General features: G+C 37.7%; 1 protein-coding gene across 3 annotated transcripts in view; it reads right to left on the bottom strand.

Moving 5' to 3' along the window:
* RBFOX1 (RNA binding fox-1 homolog 1) overlaps nucleotides 1–17,530 on the bottom strand; it is a 2,643,423-nt gene that overhangs the window by 1,183,936 nt on the left and 1,441,957 nt on the right. The window contains exon 1 of one of the 3 annotated variants that reach the window (XM_014574335.3): nucleotides 12,982–13,041. The exons of the other annotated variants lie outside the window; for them this stretch is intronic. Coding sequence (XP_014429821.1) covers nucleotides 12,982–13,026 — 45 coding nt within the window. The 5' untranslated portion in view covers nucleotides 13,027–13,041. Of the gene's footprint in view, nucleotides 1–12,981; nucleotides 13,042–17,530 lie in introns of those variants that run through there. 3 annotated transcript variants of the gene reach the window in all.

Raw genomic sequence — 17,530 nt, 5'->3', positions numbered from 1 at the left:
AGTTACCAATTAACTGTGACTGGGAGATGACAAAGTGTGTGCAATTTCTAAAACTGGAACTGACTTCCAAGAAAAAGTAGAGGATAGTCAGATACATTTAGTTTGCTTGCCTGTACAAAATCTTAAAAAAAAAAACCCCTCAGGAGATCAGGAAGCCTTAATACAAAGCACAGAGATGTGTTACAATATTTGCCCTATACCAACTCCTTTAAATGTTTCCAAACATGAACATATTGTAACTGAACTAACATTCTATTACAAGGGCTTTGTTACTGCAGTGTTTCTATTAAAATATAACAAACATCTTTCACAGTAAGACATTTGGCATACGATATAATTTTCATACTAACTGATTTTCATTATAAGACAAAACATTCCAAAGGTGATCCAAAAAGACCTAGAGTATACACTTTATTATACGTTATGTACCATACAAAAAGTACAGCTGAGTGAATAAGCATGGGGATTTTATTTTAAGCTTTAGGGAGGGCGACAATTTGCAAACTTATCTCAATTAGGTATTTTTTTGGATGAAGATAATTGTAATACAACTTCATAAAGCTTTAAGTCATAAAAAGCAATGTCAGAGAGGATTTTGTACCAAAGTATAGTTAGGATCTTCAGGAACCAGATCATCAGCAAATTAATTTGCTTAATAAATATAGACTAAGGACACAAGCATTCCACGCAAAATCAGTTTAATAATTTAGAAGTCGTGACATTACCTTTTCCAAAAATGGATGCACAAACGGATCAATCCCTCTTTGTTATTAATAATTTGTCTGGTAGATTTTCAGGACAAAATTTAGTCATAAGTCTAAACATTTTTAAAGTCATAGACAAGATCTTGTTTAAAGCAGACCACACATTATATTTTTCACAAAACCATCAGTAATTCATTAATGGTTGAATCTTGTGGTTTCTCTCTTTTGAAAAAGATAATTTAGTCTGAACTTTTTGCATTTGATCATTCTAGAACAATTTTTCTCAAAGTGGTCTGTAAATCCACTGTGAGAAACCTGCAGTCCGGCCAGTGCCACTTCCCGCAGCTTCCCTTGGTTGCAAATAGTGAACCGGAGCCAATAGGAGCCGCAAGGCTTTGTGGCTGTCAAGCAGGTACATAAACAAACTGGAGTGGCTAACTGGCAGGTTTCTCAGAGTGGATCCACAGACCACTTTGAGAAACACTGCTATAGAATACCAAGGATTAGATTGTGTCATGCTAGGACATCTTGATTCCCATTGACTTTCCAACTCACAGGCAGAAGGCTTCCTGAAGTTAAAAATGATCATCCGCTTGTACTTCACCTCCATAAAGAGCTCAGCATAACCCATATCTATGCCTTCTGTCCCTTTTGAGTGCTGTGCATCTCCAGACAATAAGAGAAAAGAAACCCTTTATAGTGAGTGCACAGACCCCAAAGTGCTTGGTTCTTGCACAAGCCACACAAGGATGAGAAACATGCACCCCTCTTTTCCTCCATTACTGACATTAGGGTCAATTAGAATATATCAAGTGGAACACATAGATTTTGTAATATGGTCCAAAATTAATTACTAGAATTACCTAATCAGCTGTAACAACAAGTGGTTTTGTGCAATTTTTATGCTTCCCCCTTCTATCATGAGCTCCTGTTGCATCACAAGATTGATCTAATTTGCACCCAGGTGTCAATGAAGGACTGTGAAGCCCTCTGTGAAGGCCAAATTGTAACTGGGTTGAAAAAAAGTTAGATATGTTCCTGAGGACATGTACATCAATGGTTATTAGCCAAAATGGTCAGGGATCCATCCCCAACCTCCACATGTTCCTTAAACCTCCAACTGACAGAAGTTGAAAGATAAAAAGAAGGGATGGATTACTTCAAATTGCCCTGTTCTGTCCTTTCTGCCTCAAGAATCTGGCACTAGCTACGACACTACAGACTGAACCTGTCTAGTCGGGTACCTTTGGGACCTGACCACTGCCAAACCAGATAATTTGCTAAATCACGAGAGTTCAATATTCCCTAGCAGCATCACCAACATTGCCACTGTTTCCTGGGCTCTTCAAAGACATTTAGTGGTAAATTAGAAAACACTGAGAGCTGGAACTGGTGGCTGTAAACAAACTTTATGGGGCCATGGGAAACATAGCCATATCCATGCTAAGTGGACATCTGGCTAACTAAAATCTTGCTGGACCATGAATGTTGCTGGATCAGAGAGTACTAGTGAGAGAGGTTAAATCTATACCTAGATGAATGATTGGTCTTACTCAGTATGGCTATTCCTATGTTCACAGACCTCTGATCATGCTGCCTACGCTCTCTGTATGCTCACTCTCTGTATGCTGGAAGCTGCAAATGGATGATACCATAGAGCCACTCCACATGCATTCTGTCACTCAAACTTCCCCAGTGGACATTCAAGATGTCTTTACAGCCTCTCTCCCTACCCTATATTTGCCAGAGGAGGGGATAATATCCTAGAATACCTTGTTTTATGTTGGTTTGTTTTTTTCATTTGGTAGGAATAATTAACTTACCCCAAAGAAATCTAATTTCAAGTGATGACAAAGACTGCTATTTAGCAAAACTAGACAATAACAATTAACAGACTATATCAGCAAGTACAAAACTAGTATCCTGCATGTCCAGTATAAGACTAATAAATTTGCTATCTAAGTATAGTCTGATGATTTGAAACTCACTAAGGCCGTGTCCAGACTCAGGGGTTCTTTCGAAAAAAGTAGCCTTTTTTCGAAAGAACTTCCCCTGCGTCCAGACTCAAGCCGCGTTCTTTCGAAATTATTTCAAAAGAACGCGGCTTTTCTTTCGATGGCGGTAAACCTCAATTTACGAGGAAGAACGCCTTCTTTCAAAAGTTCCTCTTTCGAAAGAAGGCGTTCTTCAATGTAAAGAGGCTGTCTTCGAAAGAGAGCATCCAGACTCGCTGGGTGCTCTCTTTTGAAAAAGAGGATTTCTCTTTCAAAAGATCCGCCTGCAGTCTAGACGCGCTCTTTCGAAAGAGGCTCTTTCGAAAGATGCTTTCGAAAGAGCCTCTTTTGAAAGAAGCCTGCAGTCTAGACATAGCCCAACAGACACCAAAATGTTAGAGTAATATGAAAGATCTCTTTCTAAGCAACATTGAATCTGGATTATTCACCATTCTTGGCCTGAGTTCTGTGAGTACAGAGTGTCTTGTGTCCAATATAATATTACATCTATAGATCTTGATTCCTCACCAAATTATTATTGGTCTAAAATGTAGCCTGATTTGGGAACAAAGTCTAGATTAAATATAATTTAACAACATTTTTACTTACACATGAAATATTCAAAAATACTCAAAATGCCTATGAATTGATTAAAATAGAGCAGAGTTAAGCTACTGTAAAGCTCTTTTCAAAATCCCACCTTATTTTTAATACTGTTGTTAAATCTATAGTATGCATGCTGGGAACAATAATATAATAATAAAAGTAAAACAGTTAATGCATGAACAACCTTTCCTTGATTTGAACCTACCCATCTACTTTGTTTGACATAAATTAATATTTAGTGTCCACAAATGGGTTAATAAGACAATGCCAATCATATAAACGATTTGTAAGTCTTTAAGGTTAAACCAATTTAGAGATGTCACATATGCAAGGGTTCTGAAAACTCTGTCTGAAAGGGTATGTCTACACTACAAAGTTAGTTCGAACTAACAAACGTTAGTTCGAACTAACTTTCATAGGCGCTACACTAGCGCTCCGTTAGTTCGAATTTAATTTGAACTAACGGAGCGCTTAGTTCGAACTACGTAATCCTCATTCCACGAGGATTAAGCCTAGTTCGAATTTACTAGTTTGAATTAAGGGGTGCGTAGCCCCTTAATTCGAACTCGTGGGAGGCTAGCCCTCCCCAGGTTTCCCTGGTGGCCACTCTGGCCAACACCAGGGAAACTCGTCTGCCCCCCTCCCAGCCTTGGACCCCTTAAAGGGGCACGGACTGGCTACGGTGCCCGTGCCAGGTGCAAGCCTGCCAGCACCCAGCTAGCAGACACTGCACCTGGCACGGCTCGTGCCACCCACCTGATGCCCCCCAGTCCTCCCCCTCTTCCCGAGACCAGGCTGGCGGCTCCCGGGAGCTTGCCCGGGTCCACAACCTCCACACTAGGCACAGGAAGGTGGCCGGCTAGGGCAGGAGAGCTGCCAGCCTGGCCACCCAGGAGCAGGTGTGCATGAAAATCAAGGGGGTCCACTGAGACCCCCGACCCTGAGCCCTGAGCTTACAATGGCCGTCCTGGGTCAGACCAAAGGTCTATCTAGCCCAGTAGCCTGTCTGCCGACAGCGGCCAACCCTAGGAACCCTGGAGGGGATGGACCGAAGACAGTGACCAAGCCATTTGTCTCGTGCCATCCCTCTCCAGCCTTCCACAAACCTTGGGCAGGGACACCACTCCTACCCCCTGGCTAATACCACTCCATGGACCCAACCTCCATGACTTGATCTCACTTCTCTTTAAATTCTGTTCTAGTTCTAGCCTTCACAGCCTCCTGCAGCAAGGAGTTCCACAGGTTGACTCTTTGCTTTGTGAAGAACAACTTTCTGTTATTAGTTTGAAGCCTGCTTCCCATTCCTTTCCTTTGGTGTCCTCTAGTCCTTCTTTATGGGAACTAATGAAAAACTTTTCTGTATGCACCCTCTCCACCCAACTGCTGCTTTTAGAGACCTCTATCCTGTCCCCCCCCCCCCCCGTCTCCTCTTTTCTAAGCTGAGAAGTCCCAGTCTCTTTAGCCTCTCTTCATATGGGACCTGTTCCAAACCCCTGATCATTGTAGTTGCCCTCCCCTATCCCAGCCTCTCTCTTCCCCTCTCCCACCTCCTTTTCCCAGTCTCCCCCAGTTTTGTTCAATAAAGACAGATTCCATTTTTGAACACAATTGTCCAGGAAGGGGGGCTAGGGAAGGGTAAGTGGAAGGAGGTGAGGGAGGAATGGGGTACGAGCCCCCGATGGGGAGGACTGGGCTGGCTCTGCGGGCTTCTGTGGGTGGAACCGCTCCTGCAGCCCCCCAATTACCCCCTCTCTCCAGATGGCAGCCTGCGGCAAGTACAGCCGGTCTGATGTCCGAGTGCTGTGATGTGCCCAGTGTGGGTAGTCCGGGCACTCCAAGCCAGGACTGCTTTGCAGCGCGGCACCCCTGAGAACTGTCTGTCCGGGGTGGGGGTTGGGACCCTTTAAGCGCAGCCCTCGGCTAGCCTGAGACAGCATCTCCATGCTCTAAGTCCTCATGTGATGCCCTGCTGGCACTGCTTCCGGCCATCCTTAAGCCTGGTTCAGGGTCCACTCTGTGTGGACATGCTAGTTCGAATTAGCAAAACGCTAATTCGAACTAGTTTTTTAGTCTAGATCCGTTAGTTTGAATTAGCTTAGTTCGAATTAACTAATTCGAACTAAGTTAGTTCGAATTAACGTTGTAGTGTAGACGTACCCGAAGTGGTTTACAGGGCCTATGGATTTGCTCAATAGCCCAATGTTGAAAGTAGCCCAGCACCACTGTAGTTCAATCTCTGAGCTCAAGAGCCATTTCAACAGGGCACACAGTTCTTTAATGAGTGCTTGATCCATAGTCCACTGAAGTCAGCTAAAAGACTCTCAGTATACACTCCTCTTCATCAGGCTTGGCTTTATTGATAACTCATATAAAGTAACACATCCCTGTCCAATGCTGTAATGAATCATAGGATTGGAAGAGACCTTTGGAGGTCATGGAGTCCAAACCCCCTGCCCAAAGCAGAAACAACCCCAAAGAAATCATCCCAGCCAAGACAAACCAGGACATAAAAACCTTTAGGGATGGAGATTCTACCACCTGCCTAGGTAACCCCTTCCAGTTCTTCACCAACCTCCTGGTGAAATAGTTTTTCCTAACATCCAACCCACACCTCCCCCACTGTAATTTGAAACCATTGCTCCTTGTTCTGCCATCCATCACTACTGAGAACAGCCTCTCTCCATCCTCTTCAGAACCTCCCTTCAGGAAATTGAAGGCTGCTATCAAATCCCCCCTCGCTCTTCTCTTAAATAAGCCCAAATCCCTCAGCCTCTCCTCATAGGTCATGTGCTCCATCCCCCTAATCATTTTAGTTGCCCTCTACTGGACTTTTCTCCACATCCTTTCTTTGATGGGGGGGCCCATAATTGGATGCAATAATCACCAGTGCCGAATAAAGGGGAATATTTAGTTCTCTAGATCTGCTGGCAACATTCCTCCTAATGCAATCCAATATGTCATTAGCCTTTTGGCTATAAGGGCACACTGTTGACTCATATCCAGCTTCTCATCCACTGTAAGGGATAATTGGGGGGTGGGGGGACACGGCAATGAGGCCCAACTTCCTCATTGGCTTTCCGTAGATAGCTACTCTCATCGCCTTTGCATCAAGTATACAAATAATGAGTGACCCCCACCACAATGGGGAAATTTGTTACATATGTTTCTGAAACTTGCTAACAGAGTGAGTCAAAAAAGTCATGCCAACCTGTATTGAATTGCTCAGAACAACTCAGGTGAATCAAAGGCAGACACTGGAATGGATTTTAAGCAGCGGGCCACAACTTATCCCTGGGCAGGGCTGATGTATACACTCTTAGGGTATGTCTACACTACCACCCTAGTTCAAACTAGGGTGGTAATGTAGTCAACTGGAGTTGCAAATGAAGCCTGGGATTTGAATTTCCCGGGCTTCATTTGCATGTTGCCGGGCGCCGCCATTTTTAAATGTCCGCTAGTGCGGACTCTGTGCCCCGCGGCTACACACGGCACGAACTAGGTAGTTCATACTAGGCTTCTTATTCGGAACTACCGTTACTCCTCGTGGAAGCCTAGTCCAAACTACCGCGTGTAGCTGCACGGCACGGAGTCCGCACTAGTGGACATGTAAAAATGGCAGCGCCAGGCAGCGTGCAAATGAAGCCCGGGAAATTGAAATCCCGGGCTTCATTTGCAACTCCGATTGACAACATTACCACCCTAGTTCGAACTAGGGTGGTAGTGTAGACATACCCTTACATGGTAGGCATTTAACAGGCTTTCCCAATATAACCAATAATGAGGTAGACACCCCTCTCCACGTTCAGGACTCAGCTACCTTACGAATCTTCTAATCCTTCACTACCATTGGGGACCTACTGCTGTGAAGTCTTCAGGCCTCCCCTTACAGGCACAAGGCCTGCTAGGTCTAATTTACCTCTAGGAACAGGCCCTTTTAGCTTTTAGCACTGGATACAATCTACAACTACAGAGTCCTATATTTTAGTTTAATTTTAGAATTCTTGGTGCAAATGTTTCTCCATTATGCTGCTGTGAAGGTGAAAAATAACCCCAACAGACCTGATCCAATTTGACCCTGTGGGGAAAACCCCCAGCACCATAGACAGACAGTTCGCTATCTATAATTACATTAGGAAACGGTTTAAAATGACTTGGGCAGGTGACAGAATGTGAGAGCAAGTTAACTACCACCCTCCTCCCTTCACCAGTCAATGGGAGGCAGCAACCCCAATATAGGGAGTGAGGAGGTCAGTTCCATCTTGTTCATCTCTCCTTCTCCCACCCTCCTGAGAGCAGTACATCTCCTTTCTTGTTCCTATGAGGCAGGGAAAGACTCCATTTTTCATTGCATCTCCATTGAGATGAGGAGGGGTATTGCACTACCTTATTCTCCCTGTTCCTCCTGCCAACAAACCAGAATGAGCAATTTTAAAACATCATTACATCTATTTGAAAGAGGCTTAAAAACATCTAACAACATGATCACCCTGTTTGCCCTTGACAAATATAATTGCTGGAAGTCACATAGACTATGACCCTGTTTTCTCTCTTTGGGAACTAAAAAAGGTGCTCACTTTCCAAGAAAGTGTGGCGTGGAAATAGGTTTCAGATTGGTACTTCCAAATTTTCAGAAGGCAGTAAAAGAAATGAAGATGATTTTGAAGCTGTGGTGTTGGCAGAATGTATACATATTTCATTGGAGTTGAATTTGTAGTGCCACAGACCATGGAAGAAGACTCTTTGTTGGAATGAAATGCTGTTTGAATGGGATTTCATCCTTGGTTAGACAGATTTGCTCCTTGACAAAGTTAGCAATAATACTTTCTGGTAACTGTCATGATTAATGTTGTTTTGTTGTTATGTGCCCCTGATATGTAAATAAAGCAGTAGGCTTGTATGGCACTGGCTTAATTAATTTGGCAAGTAGGAAGAATGTGAAAAACTGACACTGTTCACAGCTTTCTATATAATTAAACTTCTTCAGAAGTTAAAAGTCTTAAAAGGGAAGATGTTAAATGATATTTCAAGAGCTATCTAGTTTTACATATTATTTTAACAAAACCTGTTTGCTTCTTTGTTTCTTTTTCCCTATTCTTGCCAATTACTAAACTTTCTCTGTATATATAGAGGATATATCCTTTTTAATGAATCAGTTTCATTGTTGTCCCCATTGTTCTTTGGTATTATGCCCCAGAAGTTTGGAACATCACAAAACAGAAGCAGTAACAGAGATGCAATCAACAATACTGTGTCATTGCAGAATGTGTTGGGCCAGAAAAATCAGGATGATTAAATAGCAGACACCATCTGCTTACATATAAATATCTGGATAGTCGGCAATAGTACAAAAGGAAAAAATACATGACAGTCTAATGAGGCTTGGGTTAAATAATGTGTTTTTAAAAGCTTGCCTAAATATGGCAGTGGTTCTTCAAAGACACTGTTGCATCATCATGTGATTAATCACTGAAATGATGTTATTTTTGTTGCAAGTCTCATATAATACTGCTAATTCCAATTTACAGGAGAATTGTACACAGATCTGAAATTCCAAAGTCACTGCTTAATTTACATCATATATTTTTGTGAATACAGGTTAGAGAACAATATGGTTGAGATTAACTGTTTTAACCGATAGTCAAAAACAAGCCTTATGTCTGGGCTACAGTTCTTCTCCACTGTTTTACTTTTCATTATGTAAAAATGAATTCCCCCTCCACTTATTATAATTTATGAAACTAAAACATTTAACTTTTTATAGGAGAAAAACCCACACGCCTAGTTCATAGTCCCATATATAGAAATTAAATAAAATAAATACATATTTATATTTTCAGTGGACGCCTATTATAAATAGTGTTTTTAATTTGCAAGGAGTGACAGGTTATTCTCAAATATAATACATTTTAAAATGTCACACTCCACCAGTATGAGCTGGCAGTTTCTATTGCTTTATTTTGGAAGGAGACTATCTAATTTATGGACCATGATCAGTTTACTTTTACGCAGGTAAGATTCACATCCAACATTATATAAACTAAAATGTCCATATGAAATGTGTGTAAATCACTGAAAAGCAATTATACACAATATTATTATTAGACACATAGATGAAACACTTTAGATATATAACTAATTGTCCTTAAAATATACATTTTTATGTTAATATTAGCTAAAAGACATCCTTGCATTGATTCTTACAGGCAATCTACTATTCTAAGTAGATCAAAATATAGGTAAGTGAATGAGAAATTGCCAAAACCAAGTAATGTTATGTGCATTTGATTGTCAATATTACATCTGTTGACAGTGAAGTACTTCAAAATTGCACAGGCAAATGCAGAGTAAGGATTTTTTCTAATAGTTCTGTGGCACCTGACATGAAAGAGTACTTTGAATTCTTTATACAGCTGAAAAAGAAAAAATGAAAACATATTAATTTTATCCAGTAAAATTGAGCTTTTTGTCATTTTTAATTGCTTGAATTCATAACCTAGTTCTGTTGAAAAAAAACTGGATGTTAACCGCTGACTCAAGCAATTTCACCATTTTAGCTCTTTCAAAAAAGTAACTTTTTACATTATTGAAAGACAAATGGGGGGGGGGGGGGGAGGAGAGGAAGAGAAGACAACTAGTGTGTCTCACACATATACATTTCATATTTTCAGCTCTCAGAAAACTGTCCCTGGTCAGAAATCAAGTTCCTGTGCATACAATTTGTAGTTAATTATGTAACAAAAATAGTCTGCTATTCATATTCAACCTGGTGGATGAAACTGTATTGTGTTTCATTTTCAATGAACCTGAATGGTAAATCATAGCCCATATAATTTAACATGGTTAACTGAAATCAAATGCTGAAAAGGCATTATGAAGATCAATGTAAAGAAGTGCTTACATTCTATATATCAGTCCCCAAAGCAAACACACTCACACTATCAAAATTGAAGTTCATGTTAAATAAAATAATGGAATATACAATCTGCTAGAAGATAGTAGCTCTGTTATCGCTCTTATTGTCTCGATTGGTCTGTGAGACTCTCTTAAAAACTATACAGAAGAAGACTGAGTCAAAGATTTTTTTTAGTCAATACAGCACAGTTGAGAATATGTTCCTGATTATAAAATTAAACTGAACCCCCTTAAATATTTTGGAAATAAATGCTAATAATTCCTCTGAGTAAAAAAACTTCATCAATAATTCATGAAGTTGTAAATGTTAATTTACCTAAAAATATCAGTTTTCTCACATCAAAATATAATGCAAGGAATAGTGGATTTTAGGGGATACTTGTTTACCATTTCTTTCCTCCTATTGAGTGAAATTTACCTTATGCAAATCAAGCATATTATTATTACTCACAAAACAAATGGACATATTCAATAGGACATATTTATTTGTATACTAAAAAGTATCTTTGAAAAGCAATTACTTGTATTCTGGTATATGTTATTGAACTTGTCTTAGTGTTAGCTTCTCTAAATGTTACTGATAAGAAAACTTTATCTGCAATATACTTCAAAACTAGATAAAAAGAAGGTTTTCAATATTGATTTCTAGATTATCTGTATATCAAGACCATTTACTGAAAAATAATTAGATAATGCCATTATTTTATTTTTAAAGGAACCAATATTTCCCCTAGGTTAATAGCCTTAAACAGTTGCCATACTTTTTCTCTTGATGTAAGTTGTAAAGTGTATTTCTGGTGCCCCAAAATTTCATCTCAGTTATTGAAGAATAGTCATACTAAAGGCATTGGCTTCTTCTAATAATTCTAAGAGTATAGTGTCTTCTGATGAAACTTAATATCCAATAAAGCAAAGTAGGCTGAAGAATTGCTTCAGTGAGCTTGAGGTAGTTTAAAAAGAACTCTAACTTAAATGTTAGATATTTTTACAAAACTTCACAAGTTTGGAAAAAAATGATTTTACATATGAACAACTACACTTTTTTCCCCAATGTTACTTTTTATGTAATTTCTTACATTCTGCTGCAATCACTTAAGAGTAAGACTTGATCATACAAAAACTCCATTATTTCAGCTTTTTCAATTATTCATAAATGAAAAACACGAAAACTGATGCCAGTTCTGCACAAATTATTGAGAGGGCACAAAACAGATTATGGAACAGCTGTAGAGAGTTTTTCATCACTTTACAAAAGTCAAATTATTAGATTCAAAGATATATCAATATAAAATGCAAATAATGCAGTGTTAACTAAGATACATGCTATGAACATTAATAAAAATAAAAATGTTTTAACACAATGTTAATAGAAAGTAAGTCTTCATTCCTAAAATACCAGTACTTAATGCTACCAAAAATAAATTATTAACTCCTTACTTAATGTTTAGATACTCTGTAACAAACCATAAAGCTTTAACTGAGTATGTCTAAGAATGAAAAAGATTGTTTTAAGTAATTTACATACAAAACCATTTAAAATACCTGAAAAGTACCTTAATGGGCAGTATTGCAAGCAATGTGATATTATTTTGCCTAGACTGAGATATTTGATATCAGCTAAAATAAAATAAAATACAGCTTACTCAAAATTGTACTTCATAGCTGTGCTGAAGGAAAACATTAAGTTGTCTAAAATGTATGGCGCCCCTGGTCTGTGTGTCTGAAAAGGATGTTTTTTACCTTATATTCCTTATATTCCTGAACATTTTTCCATACTTTGAAACCTTTTATTTTCAGAAAGCAAATGTTCAAAGTAGTTCATGATATCCGTTACTCTTAATCAAAAAAGGTTGTTAGCCATAAATCCAGTCTTTATTGCAATATTCATATTCTTTCAGTATATATTTTAACAAAGTTTATTCAACTACATGTAAAGGTAGAAGAGTTTCAATTATAAAAATATGTCCACACTCTATCCACAAATGTTCTAGCATGTACATTGCACAATTATATAGGATCAATTTAAAAAACTGTTAAAGATGCACCTGTTATAACATGCTAATATATCATCAATAAGGTACCTTAAACTTCTTAAAAATATCACCTGTATGGTCAATAATCTGCTAAAAGTGTCTATTAAAAAGCAATACTGTATCTTAGAAAATCATTCCTATTTAGATCCCTGCAGTATTTCATATAAATGTTAATATATATCCCATCAAAAGAAACTTAAACATCTCTTTGAAGATGAAGTTCACACTAACTTCAGTCAGGCACAAAGAAAGGATGAACAATTAATCCCATCACATCTCAGTTTCTATAAGCACTACATACATGCATACATCCAAACACACATCTTCATCTGCAAATTTATACATACATAAACATAAGCAGAGTCCTTTGGAGAATTAGCCCTGTACACTTACATACCATATACCTTTCATAATATGAAAACCCATCAGTATGCTTCTAATATTGCTCTTGGTTTTTATTCCATCAATTGCTCAAATCCCTATTCTAATCACACAGCCAGAAGCCACATGCAAACACTAACCTCTCTGCATTAATGTTCAGAAGCCACTGAAGGCGGCTACACAATAACAGCAGCCAAACATGTCAATTTGCCCCCCACCACCACACCTACTCCCCACCCCCTTGCCTCTCTGTCAATGGGTTTAATGCCTGTGCTCCACATCATTTACAAAGGCTGTCTTTACCCTTTCTTCTCTCTCCCTTAAATTGTTTAAAACCCTCTTCTGCCTTACCTGAAGGGCATCTCCCACGACTGCAATTAGCTGCCAAGATTTCATTGTCGGCTGCAAAGTGCCTCCTGTTTCCTCACCAGGAGAACACAAGAGAAGTAAGGGGAAACAGCAAACGGCACCCACGTGCTGGCAATATAAATGACTACAGACATCTGTCGTGCTTGCTGTGAGTTTGCTCCGTTCTGCTTTTCTGCCTGCCTCAATGCTTGTATCTGGTCTAGATGCACCTACAGCTCATAACCCTAGGAAAAATAACATAAAAAAAGCACACAAAGGAAATATACAAAAGGGCTGCTGATGCAAGGCAAAACGAAGGCTTTCAAGGTTGGCTGGGCAAGGATAAGATTATGTATGCCCCCACAACAAATATATGCATATTAGATATGCAATACTATAATACTGCCCACCCCATGTCTTTTCCTAGAGCTACTGCCAGCACTGTGTTGGTCCCACTATCTCTTTCTTGTGCACGTGTCCCTTTCTTGTTCTTTCAAGCATTAAATATGTACCACATGACAGAATAGGGCACCTTGCACAGTCCTCTGAGTCCACACTTGACAACCAATTTTAACTCACAAGCAATGAAATGTCTGAAGGCAGAATGTAAGCACTTCCAATTACTTACACTATGCCTACATTATTCAAAATGTCTATGGGACACTATTAATGACTTCCCATATGCTATTCTATAGATATTGATATAAGAAGAAAAAGCCATTCTTCATTTTTCCTCCTTTTTCCCTGCAGCATCATTGATAGGCGTCATCCAGTGGAATTGCTCCGGTTTAAATGTATATAAGGACAGTTTTATGCTGGCTTAGCTAAAAAAAAAACCCAAAAACTAAAAACAAACAAAAAAAACCCAGCCCCTCTCCTCACTTCCACAAAATGAATATATAACTAAGTAAATAAATAAAATAGCTAATCTGTGGAACCTTTAAAGTGGATGTGTACAGTTTACCTTACCAATAGAAGGTTTGGCATTATGCTGAAATTTATAAAATAAAAATAATAAAATGATAAAATAATAATCATAGTCAAAATAATCATTTGACTACAAATGAAATTCTGCATTTGCTATAAAAGGACAAGACTATAAAGATTTTTTTATAATGAAATAATATTGGAACAAATTGACAGCAAATCCTAAACATCTTTACCTGGAGACACAAACAATTAATGAACAATTTGAAGGAGAGGGAAGGAAATTTATTTCGTATCTAGGTTGTCTGTAGAAAGCAATGGATTTGTTAAGCAAGTATATTTTACATTGTTTCCAGAAAATAAATGTTCTTTTTCCAAATAGACACAATTTAAATGATAAAAATCAAATAATTAAAATAGCCATTTTAATAAGCATCTCTTGATATAATAAATAATAAATAATAATAATAATAGCAGCACTTTGGCAATATTTTGATGGAGAATGTCTTTGGCATATTTAGAGGAAGTGGCTACTTGTGTATAATATATTAGCATAATGCATAGCTACACAATTTTGGAAAAATAATGAAGTACTAGAACAGCATCTTAACATTTATCACAGTTCCACAAACAAAAGAATGACTACATATGTTTTTCTTTTTTGCATATGCAGACCAAACAGAATTTGTGTCCTCCTTTGCCAAACCTGTGTAACACTGAGCCAGGTTTTCCAATAAAATAGAAAAAAATATAAAAATCATCATCATCCAGATTCTTAATTTACAGTTACAAATTTTGAGGAAAATTACTATAATAGTAATGTATTTGTCCATTCATTCATCCTATTTCAGGGGACATATAGGAGGGAAGAAAGATATTTTAGCTATCACATAAATTTGTGTATCTCTTTATTTAACCACACTTTGCAATGTATTGGTATTCAACTTAAAAATTAGTACAGCTTCGTGGACTAGTGTACTGAACACTGAGATAAGTAATCATGAACTCAAATTTTAATTCCAGTTCTGATACTGATTTGCTGTGTGGCTTTGATCCAATTATTCAACCTCTGATTTCCCCCTTCTGTAAATATTAATAAAAATAGTTCTAATGACTACCTACCTCAAAGATGTGCCATATATTAATGGCAGAATTAAGATGTTAACTATATTACTGAAATATAAGAAATGCCTTTGTTAAAAGAAGTAGGTATCTCTAAACATAAAACTTCCCGTACTATAAATGCATCTTCCTATCTCTGTGGAGAGACAATCACATTGTTATTTATATCAGCAAAATATTTGGAGTCAGGTTTTTGGTTTTATTTTTTTAATTTATTTGTCCATTCATTCAAGTCATGTTTCTATCTTTAACCCTTTTGGATACTAAGTTCAGAATTACATTAGAGATAACAGCAGCAAATTCAATAGCCATTTAAGGTTACAAAAGTACTATAACCAGTGCAAGGTCATTCAAAATTAAAGAATACACAAAAACTACCATAAACTGTGTCCTGTTGTTTCTAGCCACTGCAACACATACAATCAGAGGACCCAGCAAGTACTTGTACTCACTGTAGTTCAACAGAAACTATAATTCTTTATTTCAAGTAGTGCACAAATTATTTGAAACTAATTAATCCATCAATAACATAAAAATAGTGATGAAGAAAGAGACTGGTGAACTGTTAATGTGCCCATTCACAAAATTGTCTTTACTTAGTGGGCTTAAGAAGTAGTAAAGGCAGTATTTTAAAGTGCACCATTTAATTTAAAGTTATATTTTTAAAAACTATGATTGCTACAAACTAACATTTAAAATTACTGTAATTGAAAAAGAAATTACACAGGGGAAATATCTCTATTTTCACTTAGATTACTTTGCATAACTGACACCTCTGTACACAGTCACTGAAACAATTTCCCCTATCTTGTCTACCAGTTTTGTCTTCCATTTGTGTTTTTCCCATGACTATATCTACCAACAAGGGAGACAACTGTATCCCCTAAAAAGTAAATTTAAAACCATAAAAACTGGAGAGGTATTTAAGGACAGATATAGGCCCTGAAATGATTTAAGTGATTTGTATTCCAATAGCTCTTAGAAATCTTTTCCATGAACTACAAGAGTATCTGCAACTTAAACAGTTAACAGAAAATTAACTCTATTTTTGATTTATTCGTTTTTTTAACATATTTAATATTTTTCTGCAGATACATGATGAATTTTTAGAACATCCTTTATAATGCCAGGGCATTTGCTTCTGGTACTTGCCTTCCATTAAAGTTTTCTCTCATCAGGAAAACTTGGTGGTATGTATGCATCAAAAGCTGGTTGTACTCAAGGGGATAAATGTCCATTTCAAAATCCTAGAGAACAAATTGTATCCTTGTTTTCCTTGGAGTTTTGGATAGAGGTACGAGGATTTCATCTGGAATACAAGAGCTGAGGTGCCGTGAAACATTTCATTTGACAAGGCAGATGCTTTATAAGATACTAGGGGGACCATTGCATACAGCGGCACTTACATATCTAATTCAAGGGTGCATCTACAAAGCAGGGTTTAACTCAAAGTAAGCTACGTAAATTGAGCTACATCAATTGCATAGCTTATTTCAAAGTAGCTTATTTTGAAATTGGGAATGTCTACACAGCACTTATTTCGGAATAGAGCACTCTTCCTTTTACTTCCCTTACTTCTTGTACAGTGAGGGTTACAGGAGTCGGAGTAAGAAGTCCTCCAGATTGACAGGATTTTGACATTATTTCAAAATAACTGTCTCCTATGCAGATACAAAGTTATATCAAAATAAAGTTTGTTATTTTGAAATAATGTTACTGTGTAGACATACCCCAAATGTGAGTTTTTTCCCTCCACCTGTGCCTAATATCTTGATTCCAGCAAACACAAGAGACAAAGTATCTTGTCAGGTACCCAAAGCAGCTGTCCATGCCCATTTGGCTAAGGATACCAGAGGTATCCTGCAATAGCTATCCCACATCTTAACAGTGCACCCCTGTTATTCGAAATATAATGGGCTCACTATTCCAACATCTCTGTAAACATTGTTCCATGCGGAGTAAGTGACATTTTGGAATAGTGGGTTATTTCGAAATTTGTGATCTGTAGACAGTGCCAAATTATGAAATAAAATATTTCAAAATTAACTTGAAATAAGCTACACAATTGTGACTACTTTCTTCCACTATTTGATCTGAGGAAGTGGGTCTGGCCCACGAAAGCTCATCATCTAATAAACCATCTTGTTAGTCTTTAAAGTGCTACATTGTCCTGCATTTTGCTTCAACTACACAATTTGTGTAGCTCAAATTGTGTAGTATATTTCAAGCTAGGGATGCAATGTAGATGCACCCCTAGAAATTAGCTCAATTTCTATTACTGGGTTTCCACCCTAATAAAAGAAATGCTTTTACTTTCAAATAAATGTATCATCACCAAACGAAGACCACTCTTAAGTATTATAAATTGCTGCCACTATTCTAGAAAGCTAACGTTTCTGGAAAATGTTAGTATGCAATTGCTTTTTACTGTAATTTCCTTGATAAGTTCTCCATCCAATAGATATATATTAAAATGCAATGTAATCTTTGCAGGAAAATGTTG

This window comes from Pelodiscus sinensis, chromosome 16, assembly GCF_049634645.1.
Source record: "Pelodiscus sinensis isolate JC-2024 chromosome 16, ASM4963464v1, whole genome shotgun sequence".
In the NCBI taxonomy this organism is placed as follows: domain Eukaryota; kingdom Metazoa; phylum Chordata; order Testudines; family Trionychidae; genus Pelodiscus; species Pelodiscus sinensis.
The sequence above is the reverse complement of the archived record's forward strand: the minus strand, read 5'-3'. Positions and strand labels throughout refer to the sequence as shown.